General features: G+C 45.6%; 1 protein-coding gene across 2 annotated transcripts in view; it reads left to right on the top strand.

Moving 5' to 3' along the window:
- Positions 1-20,873, top strand: part of GCNT2 (glucosaminyl (N-acetyl) transferase 2 (I blood group)) — a 229,924-nt gene that overhangs the window by 86,661 nt on the left and 122,390 nt on the right. For both annotated transcript variants that reach the window (XM_086964994.1, XM_086964995.1), the window contains exon 2: positions 14,793-14,882. In XM_086964994.1, coding sequence (XP_086821120.1) covers positions 14,793-14,882 — 90 coding nt within the window. The remainder of the gene's footprint in view (positions 1-14,792; positions 14,883-20,873) is intronic.

The following is a 20,873-nucleotide window of genomic DNA, read 5'->3' on the forward strand; positions in this document are numbered from 1 at the left end:
GACTCCTATGAGACTATCCCGAGAGAATAGAGTTGTATTGAGGTGATGATGTGATTTTACTTGTAGTCCCGATCTTAGAATTCTGCACTTTCTTTGAAGAACACGCATGTAATAAACCAGTAGGCTGAGTAACAATCACTTCAAAGTGCGCCTATCTAGATACCTGCAAGGCTGCCGCTAGGTTCTAGAACTGCTGTCCTCGGACAAACACATATTGGTAAGGGTGAACTTACCACTGTGTATCCCTAGGCTTTGCCGTAACTCTGTCACTGTAGCTCATAACTCCTCAATGATCTGGGTTAGGTTTCCACTCTTCTATCCACCTCATGTGTTGACTCTGCTCCCCTACCTCATTGCTGCCCTCCCCATTCTTAGAGCTCATGCTGCGGTCTCTGCACCGGGAAAATACCATTACTTCTCCTCTCAAACTGTCCGCACAGAGGCCAACCAGCATTCCAGGGGTGTAATCGAAGATCACAATTTTCCTGCTGACATTGAAAATCATACCTCATGGGGACCCGGTGATCATGCCCCATAAAGGCTTTAGTAATAGAGCCACGCTCAGTAACAGTGGCAATTCTTAACTACTTAATCATCTCCATCCATTAGTTCTACAGTACACGACAGGCAAGCTTCAAGGTGACTGCAGATGCTGTAAGTAGAGCTTTTGTGGTCTGTGTACCAGAGGTAAAGGGTCCTTCGCGGCTTTCAGTTTCCCTCCCCCGAGGGCTCCACGAAGCCAGCTTGTTGATATTGATGACACGAACCGCTTAATTATTAAAACTAACAAACGTAGGAGTAATAGTATGAGAACTAGGAGCAGAAGTAGGAGAAATGGTATTGTTAGTATTCGTTTCGGTCTGCTTTCTTGCTTTTGATAATTAGACTCCATGTTTTATCTATAATACTATTATAAAGAGAGAACTTGCACCTTTTGGCCAGGTAAACTCGGGAACCACAGCGCCAATCTACACACCCGATACATCTATGAAAATGTCAGGGTGTGTAGATGGACATAGGCTATATAAAAAAAAAAAAGTAAATTAAAAAAATTAAGTTTGTAAACAAAGTAGTCCCCTGAAAGTAGCGCCGGCCGGGACATAGCGCTGGCCGCGACGCCACGTGCGTGATGACCGCGACGCGTGTGTTGACGACGAAGGAGGAGCGGCAGCTGTGCAGTGAGGAGCGGCGACACAGGTAAGGAAAGGGAAAGTTCAGTGCGAGACTGTGTGATGCAGGGGGAGGCAAGAAGGAGGCAGCAGTAAAGGAAAATGTCGGAGCACGAGTGAGTCGGGCGGGAGGGGAACGCAAGTGAGTCGGGGCGGGAGGGGGGCACGAGTGAGTCGGGGCGGGAGGGGGGCGCGAGTGAGTCGGGACAGGAGGGGAGCGGGAGTGAGTCGGGGCGGGAGTGAGTCGGGGCGGGAGTGAGTCTGGGCGGGAGTGAGTCTGGGCGGGAGTGAGTCTGGGCGGGAGTGAGTCTGGGCGGGAGTGAGTCTGGGCGGGAGTGAGTCTGGGCGGGAGTGAGTCTGGGCGGGAGTGAGTCGGGGCGGGAGTGGTCGGGCGGGAGTGGGTGTACTGCCCCCAGCCCCTTTCTGCCCCAGGCAACGCTGGGGCGGGCTGCTAGTAGAACTATAACAATGCCTAAGACAGCGAGGATGTGGTTTGGAATAACAAACAATATTGTAAATTCAAAACAATATTTTTAATATACAAATATCTATGAATAGAATTTTCGTATAAAAGACTGTTGTTGTTGTGAACTGAAGTGAAAAATTAGCTCCGGCAAAAATGTGACACAGGTGACTTGAAGGTGTACTAATTGTATCAAAATGACATTAGCAAGGTTACAGCCAATAAACAGTACAATAACTTAATAGGAATTGGGTCTGCATGTGATGGTCGACAGCGTTTTGATCCATTAAAATGGTACGATCATCATCAGGACAAGTTTAAGACAGGCCTGAGGAACTGCTTCAATCTGGGTAAGAACATTCTGCTGGTATGCATAGAGCAGTCCAGTGCATGTCAGAGTAATCTGTTGGATGGCTCATGGCCTGCTAGACGCCTGACTTTGCTCAGGGTATCGTTCCGGTCTGGACTACACCATTGCACGTGATTATCCTTTGACTGACCAATCCTGGCGGTCTACAGCGCACAGAACTCAAGATTTTGCACTGACCAGTCTGCTTTCTTGCTTCACACAGCTTCATGATAATATGTGGAAACCACCGAACCTTGAAGAGAATTGTGCACTGGAACGTATGTGTGATGTTGTGAGCAACTTGGGGGTTTAACGAATCAGACTTTGCACCCACGGAGTTGCACATAAAAAAGTAAAAGAGATCTCATGCAGCAAGCAATAACAAACTAAACAGATCTTACTTTTTATAATTAGTGGACAATCTTCGACTGGCTAGTGTGTGTGTGTGTGTGTGTGAGTGTGCAACTTTGCATGTTTCCGTCTGTATAGCTCATGGGCACTGGGGAGGGGGTCAGGTTAGCGTGATGGTTTCTAAAGCACATATTCAGAGGGAACCCCTTCTGGTTTCTTCTGATAAGTCATGGAAAATCCCGACAGAAGCAGAGCAGAATGAAACTGCTATTGTACTGATGAAACTGTCTCCATACATGAGAATAAGCTGTTTCTATACATATGGCTGGAGATGGCCTGTCAGAAACAGATCTTTATGTTGCTGCTCCAGTCACAGGCGTTAGAGAGTCTTAGTGCATCAGCAGCATTGGCAAGATCAATTGTTTTGGCTATTCTATAGTGACAAGATGAAACTGACTTTGACATGGCACAGACACACCACTGGCATCATTAATGCGGGTCTGGTACAGCGCAGGCAGCAGCAGTGCAAACAAGCATTTGCAATACAATAGGTCACGCATTTGCGAGAGTTTGAGCTATTGGCATTGTAAATGACAATGCCTTTTATTTATGTGGTGGTTTTCAAAACAGATAAAGAAAAGGCACTAATTTACAATGCTAATAGCTTAAACTGTAGCAAATGCGAGACCTATTGCATTGCAAATGCTTGTTGGTATTGGCGCTGGATTAATATTCATCAACCCTTGATGTAGGGACATTTTGAACTCCTGCTTCTTGATTCTCTGTATCCTACTTCTTGAATAAATAATTCTGTTCATGCTGCATCGTGTAAATTGGATGCTTCTATTTGGCTTCATGCTGAGTCCGTTATATTTTTATACCCTCGTGTTGCGGTGTCTCTATGTCCAGGTATTTTTGGCTTTGTAATAAATTAACAAACCTAATCTACCTGTCCGTGGATTATTATGCGGTAAGAAGAATTGATGATTAATTGGCTGTGGATTAAAGATTTTCACCCTTTCATGCTGCGAAAAAGAACTATTGGACTTGTGTATCTAGAGCAGGTCTAGAACTAATGGGCCTGGCCCTTTCAGACTCCATGAAAATTATCTTAGATCAATCAATGGAAACACTCTCTCTGATTCCGGGTCATAGTGGCTACTCCACCGTAACAGGACATAGATAGCGAGTTTGGAAACTTCCCACTAGTGCCCTCCGACCAGGGGCGGTGGGTGACATTTGAAAGTGGCGGGGCGCAAAGTGATTTGCATACAGCACCGTAGCGAGTGAGCGCAGTGAGCGAGCCCGAACCCCAAAAGGGGGGTTTGGAGGGATAACCCCCCCCCAAGAAAATTTTGAAAAAAAAAAAAGAAAAATCGTGCATTTTCAAGCAAATTTGAGAAAGCAGGAAGGTTAATAAAGCAATTGTGAAAGTGCAGTTATTACATTAATAGATGGCATAACATAGGTAGCTGCTTATTCAGTATAACCACAGAGCTTCATACATTCACTACCCATGGATGTGGCCTGCAGAGTGTCACGTGAAGTCCAGCGTACCCTCGTTCAAATGGAGTCCAATCTGCCCAACCCATGTCACTTGGTTCACAGCCTGCTTGACAAAGCATGCATCAGTCTTCTGATGCTCACTCTACTTGTTGGAATCTACATGAGATCGTGTTGAGTCCAGTCAGTGGCGAAGACCTGATCCCCCATAGTGTTTTGACTCTTACACAGTGTTACCTCATATCCACGCCACAGAATGAGACTCATGCAAGGTGTCCCCTCATGGCCACTCCTTGGGATGTCAATCAATCAAATATTTCAAAAGCATAGTTCATACACTGCCACCTCATGCCCACTTCAAAGGGTGAGACTCCTACACAGTCTCAAGAGCGACAATCTGAGGAGAGGACATGGGGTGGTCCAGGGCAGGAGTAACATCCCATGGAGAGGTCACTGAGAGTCTCAGTGACCTCTCCATGGGATGTTACTCCTGCCCTGGACCACCCCATGTCCTCTCCTCAGATTGACGCTCCTGCCCTGTACCACCCCATGTCCTCTCCTCAGAATGTCGCTCCTGCCCTGTACTAGCTCATGTCCACTCCTCACATTGTGACTTCAACCCTGTGCTATCTCATATTCACTCCCCAAGATGGGTTTCCTGCACCGCGAGACCTCATGACCCATCCTATGTGAAACGATTTTTTTTTGCAGTTTTATATAGAACGAATTCGACCCGATGGTACTGGAGCAAAAGAAAAGAGAGCAGCTGAAGCGTCTGGCGCCATCTAGTAGCATAATTGTGTTGGTTGTGTCATCATTAATAAACAGACCAGACTTGCTCCAAAAATCATAAATACATTTTGCAGTATGGGCGATTTGGGCCCTGGAAAAGCCTGGGGAATAATGACCACCTGTACCCACCCCATGCCCCCTGTCCACCTTCCGACCACCCTGTCCATTCATCTTTCTTCATAAAATATCAGAGGAGCATTGTACAGCCTTCATGGCTTGCCTCACATCTGTCTTCAATCTGCATTATTTATCTTTTTGGAGCAGTGGCCCCGGACACAATACTCTAGATCATGGGTACTCACAAACTTTCTCTCGGGGGCCAAATTTATAGTGTGGTTTATGTCCGAGGGCCACACTGGTGGGGGCGGGGTCAGTGGGGGAAGGGGCGGGGCTAGAGCAAGAAAAAAAAACTGTGACCATGAGGTTGATCACAGGTCCCTGCAGCTGACGCCTTCGTCCACTTAGCAACCAGACCCGGCATACAGACATCTCTCTCTCGGTCTTTCTCTCTCTCTCTCTCTCTCCCGCTCTCTCTCTCTCTCTCTGTCTCCATCTGTCTCACTCACTCTGACTGTCTCACTCCCTCCCTTCCTCTCACTCACTTTGACTGTCTCACTCCCTCTCTTCCTCTGTCTCACTCACTCTGAATGTCTCACTCTCTCTGTCTCCCTCCATCTCTGTCTCCCTCTCCATCTGTCTCCCTCTCCCTCACTCGGTTTTCCTCTCCCTCAGTTTCCCTCTCCCTCACTCAGTTTCCCTCTACCTCTGTTTCACTCTCCCTCACTCGGTTTTCCTCTCCCTCAGTTTCCCTCTCCCTCACTCAGTTTCCCTCTACCTCTGTTTCACTCTCCCTCACTTTGTTTCCCTCTCCCTCACTGTTTCCCTCTCCCTCACAGTTTCCCTCTCCCTCAGTTTCCCTCTCCCTCAGTTTCCCTCTCCCTCACTCTGTTTCCCTCTCCCTCACTCTGTTTCCCTCTCCCTCAGTTTCCCTCTCCCTCACTCTGTTTCCCTCTCCCTTCTTCCCTCTGTCTCCCTCTCTCCTTCCCTCTCCCTCCTTCCCTCTGTCTCCCTCTCCTTCCCTTTCCCTCCTTCCCTCTGTCTCCCTCTCTCTCCCTCACTCTGTCTCCCTCCCTTTCCCTCCCTCCCTCCCTCTGTCTCCCTCCCTCCCTCTGTCTCCCTCCCTCTGTCTCCCTCCCTCCCTCACTCTGTCTCCCTCCCTCACTCTGTCTCCCTCACTCTGTCTCCCTCCCTCACTCTGTCTCCCTCCCTCACTCTGTCTCCCTCCCTCACTCTGTCTCCCTCCCTCACTCTGTCTCCCTCCCTCACTCTTGGCGGGCTCCCTCACTCTTGGCGGGCTCCCTCACTCTTGGCGGGCTCCCTCACTCTTGGCGGGCTCCCTCACTCTTGGCTGGGTTCCTCACTCTTGGTGGGTTCCTCACTCTTGGCGGGCTCCCTCACTCTCCTTTCCTCTCCCTCACTCTCCTTCCCTCTCCCTCACTCTCCTTCCCTCACTCTACTTCCCTCACTCTACCTCCCTCACTCTCCCTCCCTCACTCTCCTTCCCTCTCCCTCCCTCACTCTTCTTCCCTCACTCTCCCTCCCTGACTCTCCCTCCCTCACTCTCCCTCCCTCACTCTCCCTCCCTCACCCTACCTCCCTCACCCTACCTCCCTCACCCTACCTCCCGCACTCTCCTTCCCTCACTCTCCTTCCCTCACCCTCCTTCCCTCTCCCTCCCCTTCATTCCCTCTCCCTCTCCTTCCCTCTACCTCCCTCACTCTCCTTCCCTCACTTTCCCTCCCTCACTATCCTTCCCTCTCCCTCCCTCACTCTCCCTCCCTCCCTCACTCTCCCTCCCTGACTCCCTCCCTCCCTCCCTCACTCTCCCTCCCTCCCTCCCTCACCCTACCTCCCTCCCTCACCCTACCTACCTCCCTCACTCTCCTTCCCTCCCTCACTCTCCTTCCCTTACTCTCCTTCCCTCACCCTCCTTCCCTCGCCCTCCCCCACTCTCCTTCCTTCCCTCTCCCTCGCTCACTCTCCTTCCCTCTCCCTCCCTCACTCACTCTCCCTCGCTCACTCTCCTTCCCTCTCCCTCCCTCACTCACTCTCCCTCACTCACTCTCCCTCACTCTCCTTCCCTCACTTTCCCTCCCTCACTCTCCCTCGCCCTCACTCTCCCTCGCGCTCACTCGCTCTCCCTCACCCTCGCTCTCCCTCGCTCTACCTCGATCCCCCCCGCCCTCTCCCTCGATCCCCCTCGCCCTCTCCGGCGCTCTCCCTCGCCCTCCCTCTCCCTCGCCCTTGCTCTCCCTCGCCCTCCCTCACCCTCACTCTCCTTCCCTCACTCTCACTCACCCTCCCTCCGTCTCTCTCCCTCCCTGTCTCTCTCCCTTCCTTTCCCACCCTCCCAGTCTCCCTCCCTCCACCTTGCCTGTGTGTGCCCGGGCTGAGACAGCTTCTGGGCACACACAGCCTCACCGGAGCACTTCACAGGTCTTTAAAAGACCATTCGTAAGTTAATGAGGCTTTGTCACCTCTTAGACCCCTGCAGCCCCACTTTGACTACGACAGAAATCGTCCGGTCCCCACAGAGCAGCAGTCAGAGTCGCGCTGCCGCAGGGGTGTTTGCTGACACTCTGTAAAAAAAAAAAAAGTTAAACACGGGTACATGTATGCAAGGTCCGCAGGCCGCCAGGGAAGGCTTGCCGGGCCGTACTATAAGTACCCGTGATCTAACTGGACTGTAGGTGCATAGTAATGACGTGCGATTTAGGGATTCTGTATTGAAACTAGATGCTATGCCCTTTGCTTTCAAACATTACTTTTTGGATTCCATTAGCCTGCTTAACTCTTTTACCCTAATTTAAAACCCACAACAAACTAGCTGCTAAAAATAGAGAAGGTGGGCGGGCAGAGTGGCGCTGTGTACACCTCACAAGCCTGGTGCAAAGTTAATCGTTTTCCAACTCCTACTTTAACAAGCCCCGATGTTTCTTTCGGTCTCCTTTCCCTCCCTCCCTCTCCCTCTCCCTCTCTCCGTCCCACTACCTCCTTTGTCACCCTCTTCACCTCACCCTGCGTGTGTCAACCTGGGCCGAGACAGCCTCCTGGCACACACAGCCCCACCCGAGCACTTCACAGGTCTTTAGAAAGACCATTTGTATGTTAATGAGGCCTTGCTGTACTTAACCTCTTCTTAGTCCCCTGCAGCTCTACTATCATTGGAATCACCCTGCGGCGGCCCCCACAGAGCAGCAGAGTCTCTCAGACTTGCGCTGCAGCAACCAGCAGTGTTTGACATTTTCATTTTCAATTTAAATACAACACGGGTACGATGTCAGGAAGGTCAGCGGGCCGCCAGGGAAGGCTTGCCGGGCCGCCACTGGCCCGCTGGCCGTACTATGAGTACCCGTGCTCTAGATGATCTCTCCATTAGCAGACAATGTTCTTTTTTACGGATTCAACCTGCAGGTGCGACCTCCACAACCAGGGCTGGATATACAGCATACAAGACAGGACATAAAAACATCATCCAATTCTACAGTTACAAGACTGCATGACTAAACTATTAAACCTGTTGGCAACATACTTGGTTAATTTTATAGTGGCTGGTTAATAGTTTGGGAGCACAGGGACTTGCTGCATATTAAATAGACACAGCTTCCATCCACTTGGCCAATGGCTAGACTGATAAACCGGGAACTAGTGACCTCCATAAGGGGAGGATTTCTGCTCAAGGGCAACACCCATACAGCACTATCCTATATATTTAATGTTTATGCATCTTCCAGATTCCTCGACCCACAGCATTGTGGCGTATCCATCAGTAGCTGGGAGGTTAACCTTGCAACCGACATCCTCTACAGGGAGCATTAAAAGACTAAATACTTTGAATATAAAAAAATAATTTTAAAACCATGTCAAATAATTACATGTGTACAAAATATTACTTATGAAAACAAAAGCCTAACTGACATGAAAGTCAACATCTGTTTCAAGAATAACGACCATGACCTCAGCTAAAATTGGTAGAGACTATTTGCGACCTGCCGAGAAATTCCGGACTCTCGTATCTTACTTTAATTGCTCTATGCTTAAGAATCACATTTTCTTGAGAAAATTCACTGCCATAAAAATGCATGTTCAAGTACTATTTGTGAAGGACATCAAACATCACTGTGCGACACAAGAGATTTCAACGTAGCTTCTGTCCAGTGTAGAACCCCAATTACTATGAGCGCCATTAGCGCTTTCAAAAACTGGAGGTGATGCACATGTTCAAAGTATTAACACTGGAGTTAAAAAGCAATCCGGTGAAAGATGTCAGAATACATCTCAAAATCCAAACTGACATTAAACAAAGTAACATTCTAGAATGCCTTTGGCTAGTAGGTATTAGCGTTGCAAGCCTAGATAAAGAGATCTGATTTTCTTCTCCACACTGGACTGGCCAATTTAAGTGTGTGTAGTTCACCATTCTGAAACTAATGGTGTAAGGACACAGCCCACTGGATACGGAGCACTTCAACAGAAACCCAGATACATTTAACACACCTTTATAATATAATAATTCCAGATGACAAACTTTTTGTAACAGACTTAAAAATATAAACTGCCACAATATTGATCTTACATAAAAAACGACGTAACATTTGTTCGACTTTTATTTAATTCCCATTTCAGATAAACACACATCACAAAACTCAATAGGACATGGTTAACTTTTTCCTCTAATTCCAGCCTAGTCACACAATGCAGAACCCCAGTTAAATGCCACGTTTGCATCTTAACAGACAACACAATGAGACCAGCTCTCTATTACTTTCCATGGGACTCTGGGATCAGCCATTCACAGATGTCAACGAATCTTTTCCTGTCTGTCCAGTAAACCTACCCCCAAACTATACATTAAACCTCAAAAGTAGTCAAAGATTGAGATCACAGTGAAAATTCTGAGTGTCCTGCTGATGATAGCTACCCAATAGCTGCCAAAAGGCTATATGCCATCTAATATGCCGTCGTCAAGAGCAACAATAATAGCTATGGACACTTTGTAACTTGATACATGTAGTTTTGTTTTTCTTTTTTAGAAGTGTTATCAGGTAGCACCCGCATTGGCAGTGATGTTGGCAGAACTGGGTGAAAGTGTTGCAAACTAAGAAGCCACTTAGCAGATATGAAACCTTGCCTAATCCTTGAAATCCTAAATCCATCAACGTCAATTGGTGATACGTGTTAAGGGTTACTTTTAATCTGACCTGTTTATGTTCAGACTACATGTATAGTGGTGCAATGAATCTCTTGCCTACAAATGGAATCAGGTAGCTTGTAGGATCTGACAGTTTTACTCCAGAGCTCTGACGTTTTCTAGGTCCACGTGGGAATAGCTTACTCCAGCCACTGTTTTTCATTAAATCTGGGACTTTCAGTCATGTGTATGCCTTTATAAAGCCGGGACAACAAGCACCAGAATGCAAAGAAAAACATGGACTGGATCAGCTACTCGGTCATACAAAAACGTTCCACATAATTACTGAACAACTTTCTTTGCTATAACATTCAGGTCACTTGGAAAATGATACATTCTTATTTTTAGGTTTATCCCAAGCATAGATGAGGTACATGCTTAACCAGTGTCTGATGCCTCATTTGTAGTTAGTCCCAAGCAGGCCGGTGATTCTCAAAAGTGCTCACACCTCATATCAGACCACTTAGCACCCAGTTCATCAATTTCCCTTCAACTGAGCTCTTTAAGCTATTAGACAGGGACTCACTCAACCTTTGTATATACTTCACCATATATATTTAATTTATATAAATGTAAGTCAAACCAAATTCTGTGCGACTCAAGATGGGCAAGCCAGCGCTGAGCAAATGGAAAATCCTGCTTGTAGTAGGTAAATCATCATGTCTAGGCTGTAAGTTAATCGAATTAAACCTGCCAGCTGGTGACAGTGAATACCCAGAGGTAATGCAGCTGAAACCTGGCAGCAGGTGACGTAAAACACACAGAGCATAAAAACACGGCTGAGCAATACTTGGCAGCAGGTGACATTATAAAACACAAGTAAATCCGCGTCAGGATACCTGTCTGCAGCTGCTGCTATAAAACACCCAAAGCTGAGAGTTCAAGCCAAAACATCTGAAAAATACTTGGCTTCAGGTGACAGTTTAGAACAAACAGCTCTGAGGCACCAATGAAGAATACCCGGCGACATGTGACAGTGTAAAACACACAGAGCTCAGAAACACCGAGGAATACCTGCCAGCAGGTGACACTATAAAACACCTCCACCCACGTTTTGGAGGATTAAGAAAAAAAGAAGGGTGTAACGCAGATCATTACTCTCCTACAATTCGGTTCAAAATGTGACAGCCCAGGGAAACCCTTTGGCCTATTCCACCAACAAGTGGCAAGCCCTCCTGAACAGAGCTTTTTTTCCTAGGAAGGACGGCTAATCAAACAAGCCTGCCTGACCCCTATATCTGTCCCTGCATTATCAAATAAAAGCAAAGCCACACCACATGCATATTCATGTCCCCGTCTCTTCCCCTTTCACCCAAACTGATAAACTGCGCATCTTCCCGACATCCACATAACGTATATGTACACACAAAGAACCCCTGCGAATCTCGTTGACTTTCAGGAGGAATCCTGAAAATTGTGGCCTGAATCAAGCCCTCTGGGACTTCAGTTCGGCATGCATAAATAACTAAGACACTATTCAGTCGGTGCCAGTGCACCTCACAGATAACAAACCTTCTCGTTGAACAGCTTCTAGAAGGCATGTGCCCCGATCAGCACAGAGAGATGGTAGATTACCTTCCAAGCAAAGAAATATATGCCACGCACTACGGTGCTTTTTTAGTGGACAGGGAAAGGAATTTATTTGAAGCATCTGGTGGGATACTCACGAGAAATAGGATGAAAAGTCCTGTATTTTCAATTACAGCTGTAGGTTTGTTAAATATTAATCTTTGTGCAGGTTCAATTTTTTGCATGGAAATGTATTCACAAAAACTCAATTTGAAGCATTTCCCAATCACTTTCAGACAATGACAAGATTTCGCTTTTTTTTGCTTCAGATAAGTCACTTACGGCAATGTGAGCGCTTGGAGAGACAAGTGGGAAGAATGGTAAAAGCAAAGACAGGGAGCGAAAGAGAAGTACCCATCAGCATGTAAGGACAGACTTTGAAGTGTGACTTACCTACCACCACACCTGTAAAGGTTTCAGAAGATGTCCAATAGAAAATTGAGAGAGTGAAAATTTGACATGATAAAATCGGAATGTGCATTATCTGGCACCAAGTTTCTACTCTAGCCAGGGATCCATGTAGAGCCCAAACAATGCAGGATTTTCATGACCTGGTGTAAACAAGGTACAATAATCTGCTTAATATGCGCCACAAGACCTTCTGCCCAGTGGCTTCAAGAAACCTTACAGCACCTGGGACGAGATTTGAAAGAGGAGCAAGAGCATGCCTGTGTACTTTAAAGTAGCAAGGATAAAATGCTTCAAATTGGGGCATTTTCCACATCTGCGCTCTGCCAGTAGTAAAGAAACATTCTAATCTTCTTCAGATGCCAAGTACAATGCTGTGTGCTGAATGGCTATTAAATCATACCACCAAAGAAAACATTGCAGCAGGTGGCAGTGTAAAACACACAGAGCTCGCAGACACTGCGGAAGCCTGTTTAGTACAGATAACTGTGTAAAACACACTCAGAGAAGCGAGCAAGACACTCCCAAAGACTACTCTGCAGCAGGTAACAATGTAAAACGCACACAGATACACCGCTGAAGAATACCTGGCAGATTGTGAGACTGTAGAAAAGCGGGAGCCCAGTGGTGAGTCAAAACTAGAGGCAACAGACCTGTTGTAAATACTACTGAAAAGATTCTGAATGCTTGTTTAACTGGGCAGATGGTTCTTAACGGTAATTTCTGCCTGTAAGACAAGACCGCATATGAACCCTTGTTGGAAACTAGTTGCGAGGGCTGACCCTTCACAGAACCGTACAGCATAATATCGGCAAGTAACAGGAATACAAATTTTAAAGGACAGAGACTAAATACAATGGAAATATAAAACATGGATAAAGTGTTTTTGGGGAAATTAAGCACAAGTACGAAGATAACATAAGATCAACTGTAAGAGAAGGGGGAAATGGTCACTGACTCTTGAGATATTGTAAATTGTTTACAAAACCGCAACCTAAAACTACAAAGTTAAAGACGGGACAGACAGAGCAGTGGGTATGTTGGTGAGAGGCACAGTCAAACGCTTGTGGCAGCACATGACAGTGTACAACACACAGGGAGCAGAGCCACTGCTGAAGACTATGTGGCAGCAGGTGACAGTGTAAAAACACACAGACCACACAGACACCGCCGAAGACTTCATGGCCGCAGATGACAGTGTAAAACACACAGGGCTCAAAGACACTGCTGAGTACTACCTGGCATCATGCGAACGCATATAATGCACTAACTGTGGCCTTATCTGTACCGTGACGACGGTGAGGCGAGAGTCACACACATGGTCTGCTGCCTGCACACGAGGCGACACGTCACAGCGGCGGGCATCCCGAAATCACACAGTAATTGGCCTGCACTGGACCAGCCAATCCTGGCGCTGCATAGAGCGTCACGATTGGCTAGGGGGGCACATTTGCTGCTCGCCCTGTCGCCCCTTCAAACCCGGGCTAGGCAGGCTAAGAAGTACCCCTGGGCCCCGCTGGGGAACTTTCATTGCGCATTCTTGGGAAAGTTGAATCCCAACTTGCACTTGCAAACTACGGTCCGTCTGTCTGCTGCAGCCTGAGTGTACTGTCACTCAAGCTGCAGCAGGCCACCCCCCCTGCACATTCCGAAATCGCCGGGTGTGTCCCGGCGGCTGACTCGTACACTTCTGTTCTGTGAGTAATTTTATTGTAAGAGGATTGCGCCCGCGATGCGTGTCCATGTGGCTGGTGGGGCGACGCCCCTACGCCCCAATGGACGCACCGTGGCTGCCTCCGACTTACACGTCTATTTTTCTTCAGTGAGAAAGCGTAATTATAGTGCGCTTTTTATTCTTTTTTTGCTTTTTATATCACATTTGAATAACAGCTATTTATTTTGCCTGCACTTCGAGCATCAATGATATCTGGTTGTTTATTTGTAGTCTCTTAATAAACTTGGTAATACGGAGCGCTTAAGTGAGATAAAAGCTATACAATGCATGGCGCAACGGAACTGGCTGTTTTTTTAAATATATATTCCACCAGTAAAATAGGGACATCAATGAACGGTTTTAAAATGTTTAACTTTTGTTGCAAACATTTGGTGTCCATATTTAGGTGGGCACGAGTTTTCTTAACTTCTTTTTATAGCAGACTCATACAATAAAAAATAAAGAAAACAACAACCATTCTACCAGCATTTCGAGGTCAGACTATTTGCTTTTTCCAATGATTGTTTAAAGTTGGAGTAGGTCAGTTGATACATAGAAGCTAGATGCACGCACAGCTCTTCTCTTGCTAAAGTGGGCTCTCTTTCTAGGTAGGAGGGCGTAGAGACATGGTGGTAAGTGTCCATAGAATCATAATCAAGGTTCTTAAGCCCCGATCTCCTTGGCGCTGTTTCACCAAATGATTGTAAACTAGGGCCATGTGCACAAGTGCCCCGGAATGGAATTAAATATGTATTTACCCCATGATTAGGCATTTCCCCGGGATGAGCTATTTACAGGGTGTAGTAAACACCTCTTAATACAAGTTTGCTGTGGAAAATTGGATACTACCTGCGGAATTTATGCTTTTTTCACCCACATCTTCATGTATCCCAATTCACAAGGCATTGTTTCCCTGTGGGTTTTGGCAGGGTTTCACATGCCGAAATTTACCGGGGTTGAGTGTAATTTTTAGGGGTGCTTAGTTACCACAATGTTCATTAATCCGCTCATATTGGAACCGAACAGGGTTGTCTCAAGCGGAAGGACACAAAAATGTAAGACTATGTGTTACCTATTGTTTGGAGAAGCAAAATCAATTGTACTAAGTAATACTACATTACCTAGATAGCCTACACAGATCTACTAGGATTGAAAGAGAAAGTAGGCCTGCTCACTTTATGACAGAATTTAATGCTTTTTTGTTTGTTTGACCCAAACCACAGATTTCCCTGGATCCATGCCAAACGCTGGGTGGGAAGGTAATCTCAGAGCCATTAAATGGAGCGACCAGAAAAGTCATGGCGGTTGTCATGGTAATATATAATTTATTATTTATGATATGACTTGTTTCACAGAACAAAAAGTATTGGCACAGTTAAATTGTTTCTTCATTAATTTGAGAGTCTGTTTGCTGTTGTATGGCTGGGTGAGTAGATAAGTGTGAGAATAAATGAAAGGAGGGAGGAGTAAATACATGAATGAATGAATGAGTGAGAGATCGGTTTTGCTGTGATGTCTGACTAGGCTGATGATGATGTGTTTATTTTAAAATCTCAATCGTTTTGTAGGAATCATGCCTAATCTGCAGTGATCGTTCAGTGATTTCTCACGTGACAATTTCCTAAACTGCAGACGTTTATGTGTTTGTGAAAGGAAGTTGGGGCCATATGTATCATCAGCCTGATTTGCGATTCTGAAATGGCGAATTTTTAAAATCGCTATTTCAGAATCGCAAATAGGGATGTATGTACAAATTCACAATTTGTTTGCGAATTCTTAGTATTCCTTAATTGCGATTAGTAAATTGCGAATAGCAATTAAGGAATACTTTCCCATTCATTTCTATGGGCCAGGAGGCCCATAGGAATGAATGGGAAGTTATTCTCAATTTGCGATTTGTAATTTGAGAATCGCAAATTGAGAATAATTTCAAGGGTGCAGGGGTGTGCAAAGGACGTCCTGTTGCACCCCTGAAATAAGCATGGGTGCACATGTGGCACACGTACATGCCCGAATTTCGGCGTTTGCGAATTTGCTTGATACATATGACCCTTAATACATTGTCTGTTGTTTGCCTCATAATATACTTTATAGAAGGTGAAATGTGGCCACTTTGCATACTGTGCAAAATACTTATCCTAGCACGTTTTATTGTTTTTTTCAAACGCACAGTATTTATTTGTTAATTAAAACAAACGGTGACTATCAGACATTAAGGTGAAAACTTGTTCAACACGGTTAAACGAAATATCCACTGAGTGTACTTTTCACTCTGAGAACTACAAATGGCTCTCTATAGCCTTACTAAAAGTTTTTTTCACGAAAGAGACAGTGGCGCCTGGCATCTACGGGGAGGGGGGGGCAGGCACGCGTGTGAAAATAATATATTTTAAAAATACACTTACCTCAAGGCAAACACGAGACGTCTTTTTTTCTTCGACTGGAGCCAGACCACCAGGAAACTCCCTTGACTAATCCTGGCAGCATGAGGCAGCGCCCTGATTGGAGGGAGCAGCCTTACACGGCTCTGCACAGTGCTCTGTGGGCCTTCACTTGCTCTAAAACAGCTGTCTTAAGACAGCTGGGTAAGTGATGTTTAAAGTACGCATGTCTCGCTGGCCGTAGCAAGACGGCTGCCCAAAAAGACATGCGCTCTTTAAATATTGCATAACAGCCCCCCCCCCCGCTCCTTCCTGCTAATGTCACTCAGCATCGCACCTGCCCTCGTCCTCAAGCTCTGTTTGGAACGAGTGGTGAAAAATAAAATGGCAATTAATTACCATTTTATTTTCATCTCTGGGGATTTGGGGGTCATTTGAGTGGGGCAACGCTCCTCCGCTCCAACGGAGGAGCCGTCCCTGAAAGAGGCAATGGGAACTAGGGTTTGCGAACAACCTTGTCAGTCAGACAAAAAGATTCATAAACTTACAGAAGAGGTTTCTCCTTAAATTGTCAGATCACCACATATGCAGGATCTGCATCGGGCCTTTTTAAAAAAAATTGATTGTTATCAAAAATGCTTAAAGCATACATTAATAATAGAATAAAAAGGAAACCAGCATTGGCAAAGTCAATAGGTCTCCCCTTCATGCAGAAACTATTGGCTTTGCCAATATGTTAGCCATGTTGTACACCAGAGTGGCTGCTGTTCGGCATGGCTAAAAGTTAGAGGGGTAAATGAGAGTAGAATGGAGTGTCGTAAAGTGGAGTACAGTGGAGTGTTATGGAGTGGCGTAGAGAGTCGTTGAGTAGTATAGAAATAAATGGCGTGGAGTGGAGTGGAGTGGAGTGAAGTGTCAAGGGGTGGCATGGAGTGGTATAGAGTGCTGTAAAGTGTCATGGAGGAAGTAGAGTGTCGTAGAGTGGAAGGGAGTAGAGTGTTGTAAAGTGGAGTGGCATTGAGTATAATCGAGTGGTGTAGAACAGAGTGGAGTGACGTAAAGGGTGTGCATAGAGTGGAGTAGAGTGTTTTAGAGTAGAGTGACGCAGAACAGAGTAGATTGTCATAGAGTGGAGTAGTGTAGAAGAGTGGAATAGCATAGAGTGGAGTAGAGTCTTATTGAGTGGTGAGGCGTGGAGTGACGTGGAGTGGAGTAGAGTGGAATAGTGTGTTGCAGGAAGGAGTCGAGTAAAGTGGCATGGAGTGTAATAGAGGGAGTTGCATAGAGCATTGTAAAGTGGAGTAGTGTAGGAAAGTGGATTGGTGAACAGTGAAGTAGAGTGTTGTACAGTGGAGTGGCATAGAGTGTCATAGTGTGGAGTAGAGGTTAATGAAGCAGAGTGTCAGAGTCATAGAGTAGAGTGGTGCAAGGTAAAGTGTTGAGGTGTAGAATAGAGATATGGGGCAGGGTAGAGTGCAGTGGCGTAGAGTGAAGTGGTGTAGAATAGAGCAGCGTAGAATATAGCCACATAGAGTGAAGTAGGATACAGTGGAGTGGAGTGGTGCAGAGTAGATTGCAGTAGCGTTGAGTGGAATGGCGAAAAGTAGATTGTTTCAGAGTATAGTGATGTGACCTGAAGTGCAGTAGCATAGAGTAGAGTGTTGTAGGATTCAGTGTCATAGAATTCAGTGGTGCAGAGGAGATTAGAGTGGCTTGGAGTGGACTGGTGTAGAGTGCAGGGCTGAAGATTGCAATGGTGCATAGGAGAGTAGTGTGAGGTAGAGTGCATTGGCACAGAGTGGAGTTGTATTGAGTAGAGAGGTGTTGAGTGAAGTGGCGTAGAGTGTACTGGTGCAGAGTAGAATGCCGTGTGGAGTGGCATAGTGGGGAGAGGTGCAGACTAGAGTGGAGTGGGTTGAGTATGCATGGTGGAGTAGCGCACTGCCTTTACAGACGACACATCTTCAATTCAAATGACCAATACATTTGCCCGGACGTACGGTTATACCGGTACAAATATACAGCACAGAAACGATAATGTGTGGAAATGTTATCAACTAGTGTATTGATCTGTTTTGATCATGTTAAAATATATGTTTAATTTCTTGACATTTGAATTTTGTTTTGTGATGAGAAAAAAAACATGGTGCAGCACACCCGAGCAGCCAGCATGATTGTCACATACATCCTCTCACTTTGATGTCCGAGAAAGAAAATTAAACACCAAGCTCCCTGGATGAAGGAGACTTCTATCTTTGAAGGCACAGCAAATGTGACAAGATAAGAACAAGATTTGAAAGGCCTTCTTACAGAAATTCAGTACTGATCAAAGAATACAGTATATAGGGTTAGGGGACTGGTAGGGACGAACCCCAGCTGGACAGCCTGCAACAAATAACGCCATCAAATAGAAAGCAAGCAAATGTGAGTTACAAACCACAAAGCCATTGGTAAGCAATGGACAGAATGCATTCCCAAGGAAGCTTTCCAAATGTACCCAAGATGCCATGAGCAAACCAGACAGCTGTGTTGGGTAGTAAGCTTCAACCTAAAAATGTGAGGGGAGAGACAGAAAAATGAGTTATAACCAAACAATAAGACGATATAATTATAAACATTTCATATTTCATGCCCCATATTCATGGCAAGGGATAGACAATCAAAGACAGAAAAACTAAATCTAACACTGAAACATGGATGCCCAGGTCTGATTCATACATTTAGCCCCCTTTTTCCCGTAAGCCAAAGATTGCCACCTCCGTCTTATAAACTCAACAGATCAGGCCTATAAAGGGACTGCATTTTGAAAGTAGTTGCTCCAATCAGAAACCTGCTATTTTTCTTTTGTGTGTTGTGAATAGGTTTGCAGCAATATGATGAATTCATAGAGGAAAACTAGTTTATGTGGTCGAAATGATATGGGTTATATAGGGCACTTGGTAGACTTTCCTCTGTTGTAGAGTTGATTTTGGGGACTTGTTGTTGGGGTTGAGAGGGTGATTCTGAGGGGTTAGTTTTTTGGCAGATGCAGAGCTGGAGACTATCAGCGGATCACTGGACTGGGTAGTTTAAGAGATATCATGGTCTGAACACTTGCTGCACTACCTTGACGAATTGTGGTTGGTTGTTTGGGGAAGGTGGAGTTGGCAACTGTGCAGGCCAGATATGATTGAGGGATAAGGTGGCCTTAGACTTTGGAGTGCAATTAGCAACCGAGCAAACCAGCTGGACTGTAAAGCCTATTACCTCTTGGAAATGGAGTGGGTAGAGGGTATATGATTTGATGCTGGAGTTACTAGGATAATTTGGGCCTCACTGCTGAAAGTGGTTGGCATGTAGCGGTGCGAGCTAGGTGAGTTACGTCATGTCTTGGGTGACCAGGACTTTGTAGACAAGCTGGTTGCTGTACAACTGTAAGGTATTTTGCCAGGAGCAGAAAAGGTGCACCCTCAACACAGGTAGTGATACTTGTTGGAATGACACAGGACAAGCAGACATGGTCAAGTGCCTCAACAGCTGTAATGGAGTGACAGAGTAGCTACCATAGTGCTCATATTACATGAACAAATGACTTTTATGACGATACACCATGGGCAGATAGGCTGGTATATGGTGGGCAAGGAATAGACTGTGCAGGTGGATGGTCAGCCATTGTGAATCCCTTTTGGGAACTCTCCTGGTAGTTTTGCCTTTGGTTATGTGGGGCTGGGTATGGAAGTCAAGAATTTCAGCCGTCAGAGATACGGGAGGTGCTTTGTATGAGTTCAGTGCAGTGACCCCTGACTAAGTGCAACTATGCACGAAATGCATTGGTTTTTTTTTAAACAAATAAACACTGTCCTGAACGAAGAATGCTTTATTCGTGTTGTCACTGAGCGGTCTGGATGGACACAGTGGGAACATTAGAAATCTGGACAAATGGCATGAACACTCAGTTTGAGGAATATGCTAATATGTGAAAAAAATAGTAATGGACTAAGTAAGAAGGATGACTAGTTGGAATTAAACATGTTATACTTGTTGGAAAAGGTGCCAGAAGGCATTATGACGCTGTGCGACGGATTGGCGCGAAATGACGCTCCAAAATGGTGCTGGGCATGGAAGGACAGGTTTGGGTCAAGAGTGCTAGAGCACCGCACGGTAGTGAGGTAAATATTAGAATTGGCGAACTTGCTTCCCCCAGGTGCTCAGGGAGTTAGGGAAGCTGACACTGAGTTTATGGCAGATTTGTGGTTCCCTATCAGATATATTTTAGGCTGTGGGAAGAAGACAATGGCAGATGTTGTACAGCACTGTCAGTTGCAGAGATTATGGGATTGCACTGAAAGCATACCAGGTCGGGTGTGAGTAATAGAGACTTGTGGGTGCTGGGGAGATGAGGGTGGAAAAGTTGGTGAGGTCTGGTAGACTTAATAAGCAGGTATTGCCTATCGACCAGCCTGAACAGAACGGGTTAGTTGTGGCACAGGAGTAGTGATGATGAGTGATGGAGCGAGATTGGCAGCAGAGCAAATAAGGATGCACAATGGAATGTTTGTTCACTTAAATACTTCAAAAGAGCAGTTTGTTAGGATAAATGAACAGTTAACAAAGAAAAAATAAGTAAAGCCTGGAACTCAAGATAGGCAAACAATGAATATGACTTTTTAATTTAATTTGGTAGCCAGAACAGCTTGTTCATATAAACACAAGAAACAAGAAGACCAAACAACGCACTCTAATGGACATAAAAAACAGAATATAGGAGTATATAGCACAAAGTGTTGATAACACAAATCTGCTATCTAAACAATATGCTTCTTCTCCAGCTTGGTAAAATAATGACAAAATGACAAATGTTCAAATGTTTATGGAGGTAGCAAGAAAAGTAGTCCGTGTTTTGGTTACTTAAAGCTGTATGTGCATGAATCTATCCTCAGTACA

The sequence above is a fragment of the Lissotriton vulgaris genome, chromosome 4_1 (assembly GCF_964263255.1).
Source record: "Lissotriton vulgaris chromosome 4_1, aLisVul1.2, whole genome shotgun sequence".
Taxonomy (NCBI): Eukaryota; Metazoa; Chordata; class Amphibia; order Caudata; family Salamandridae; genus Lissotriton; species Lissotriton vulgaris.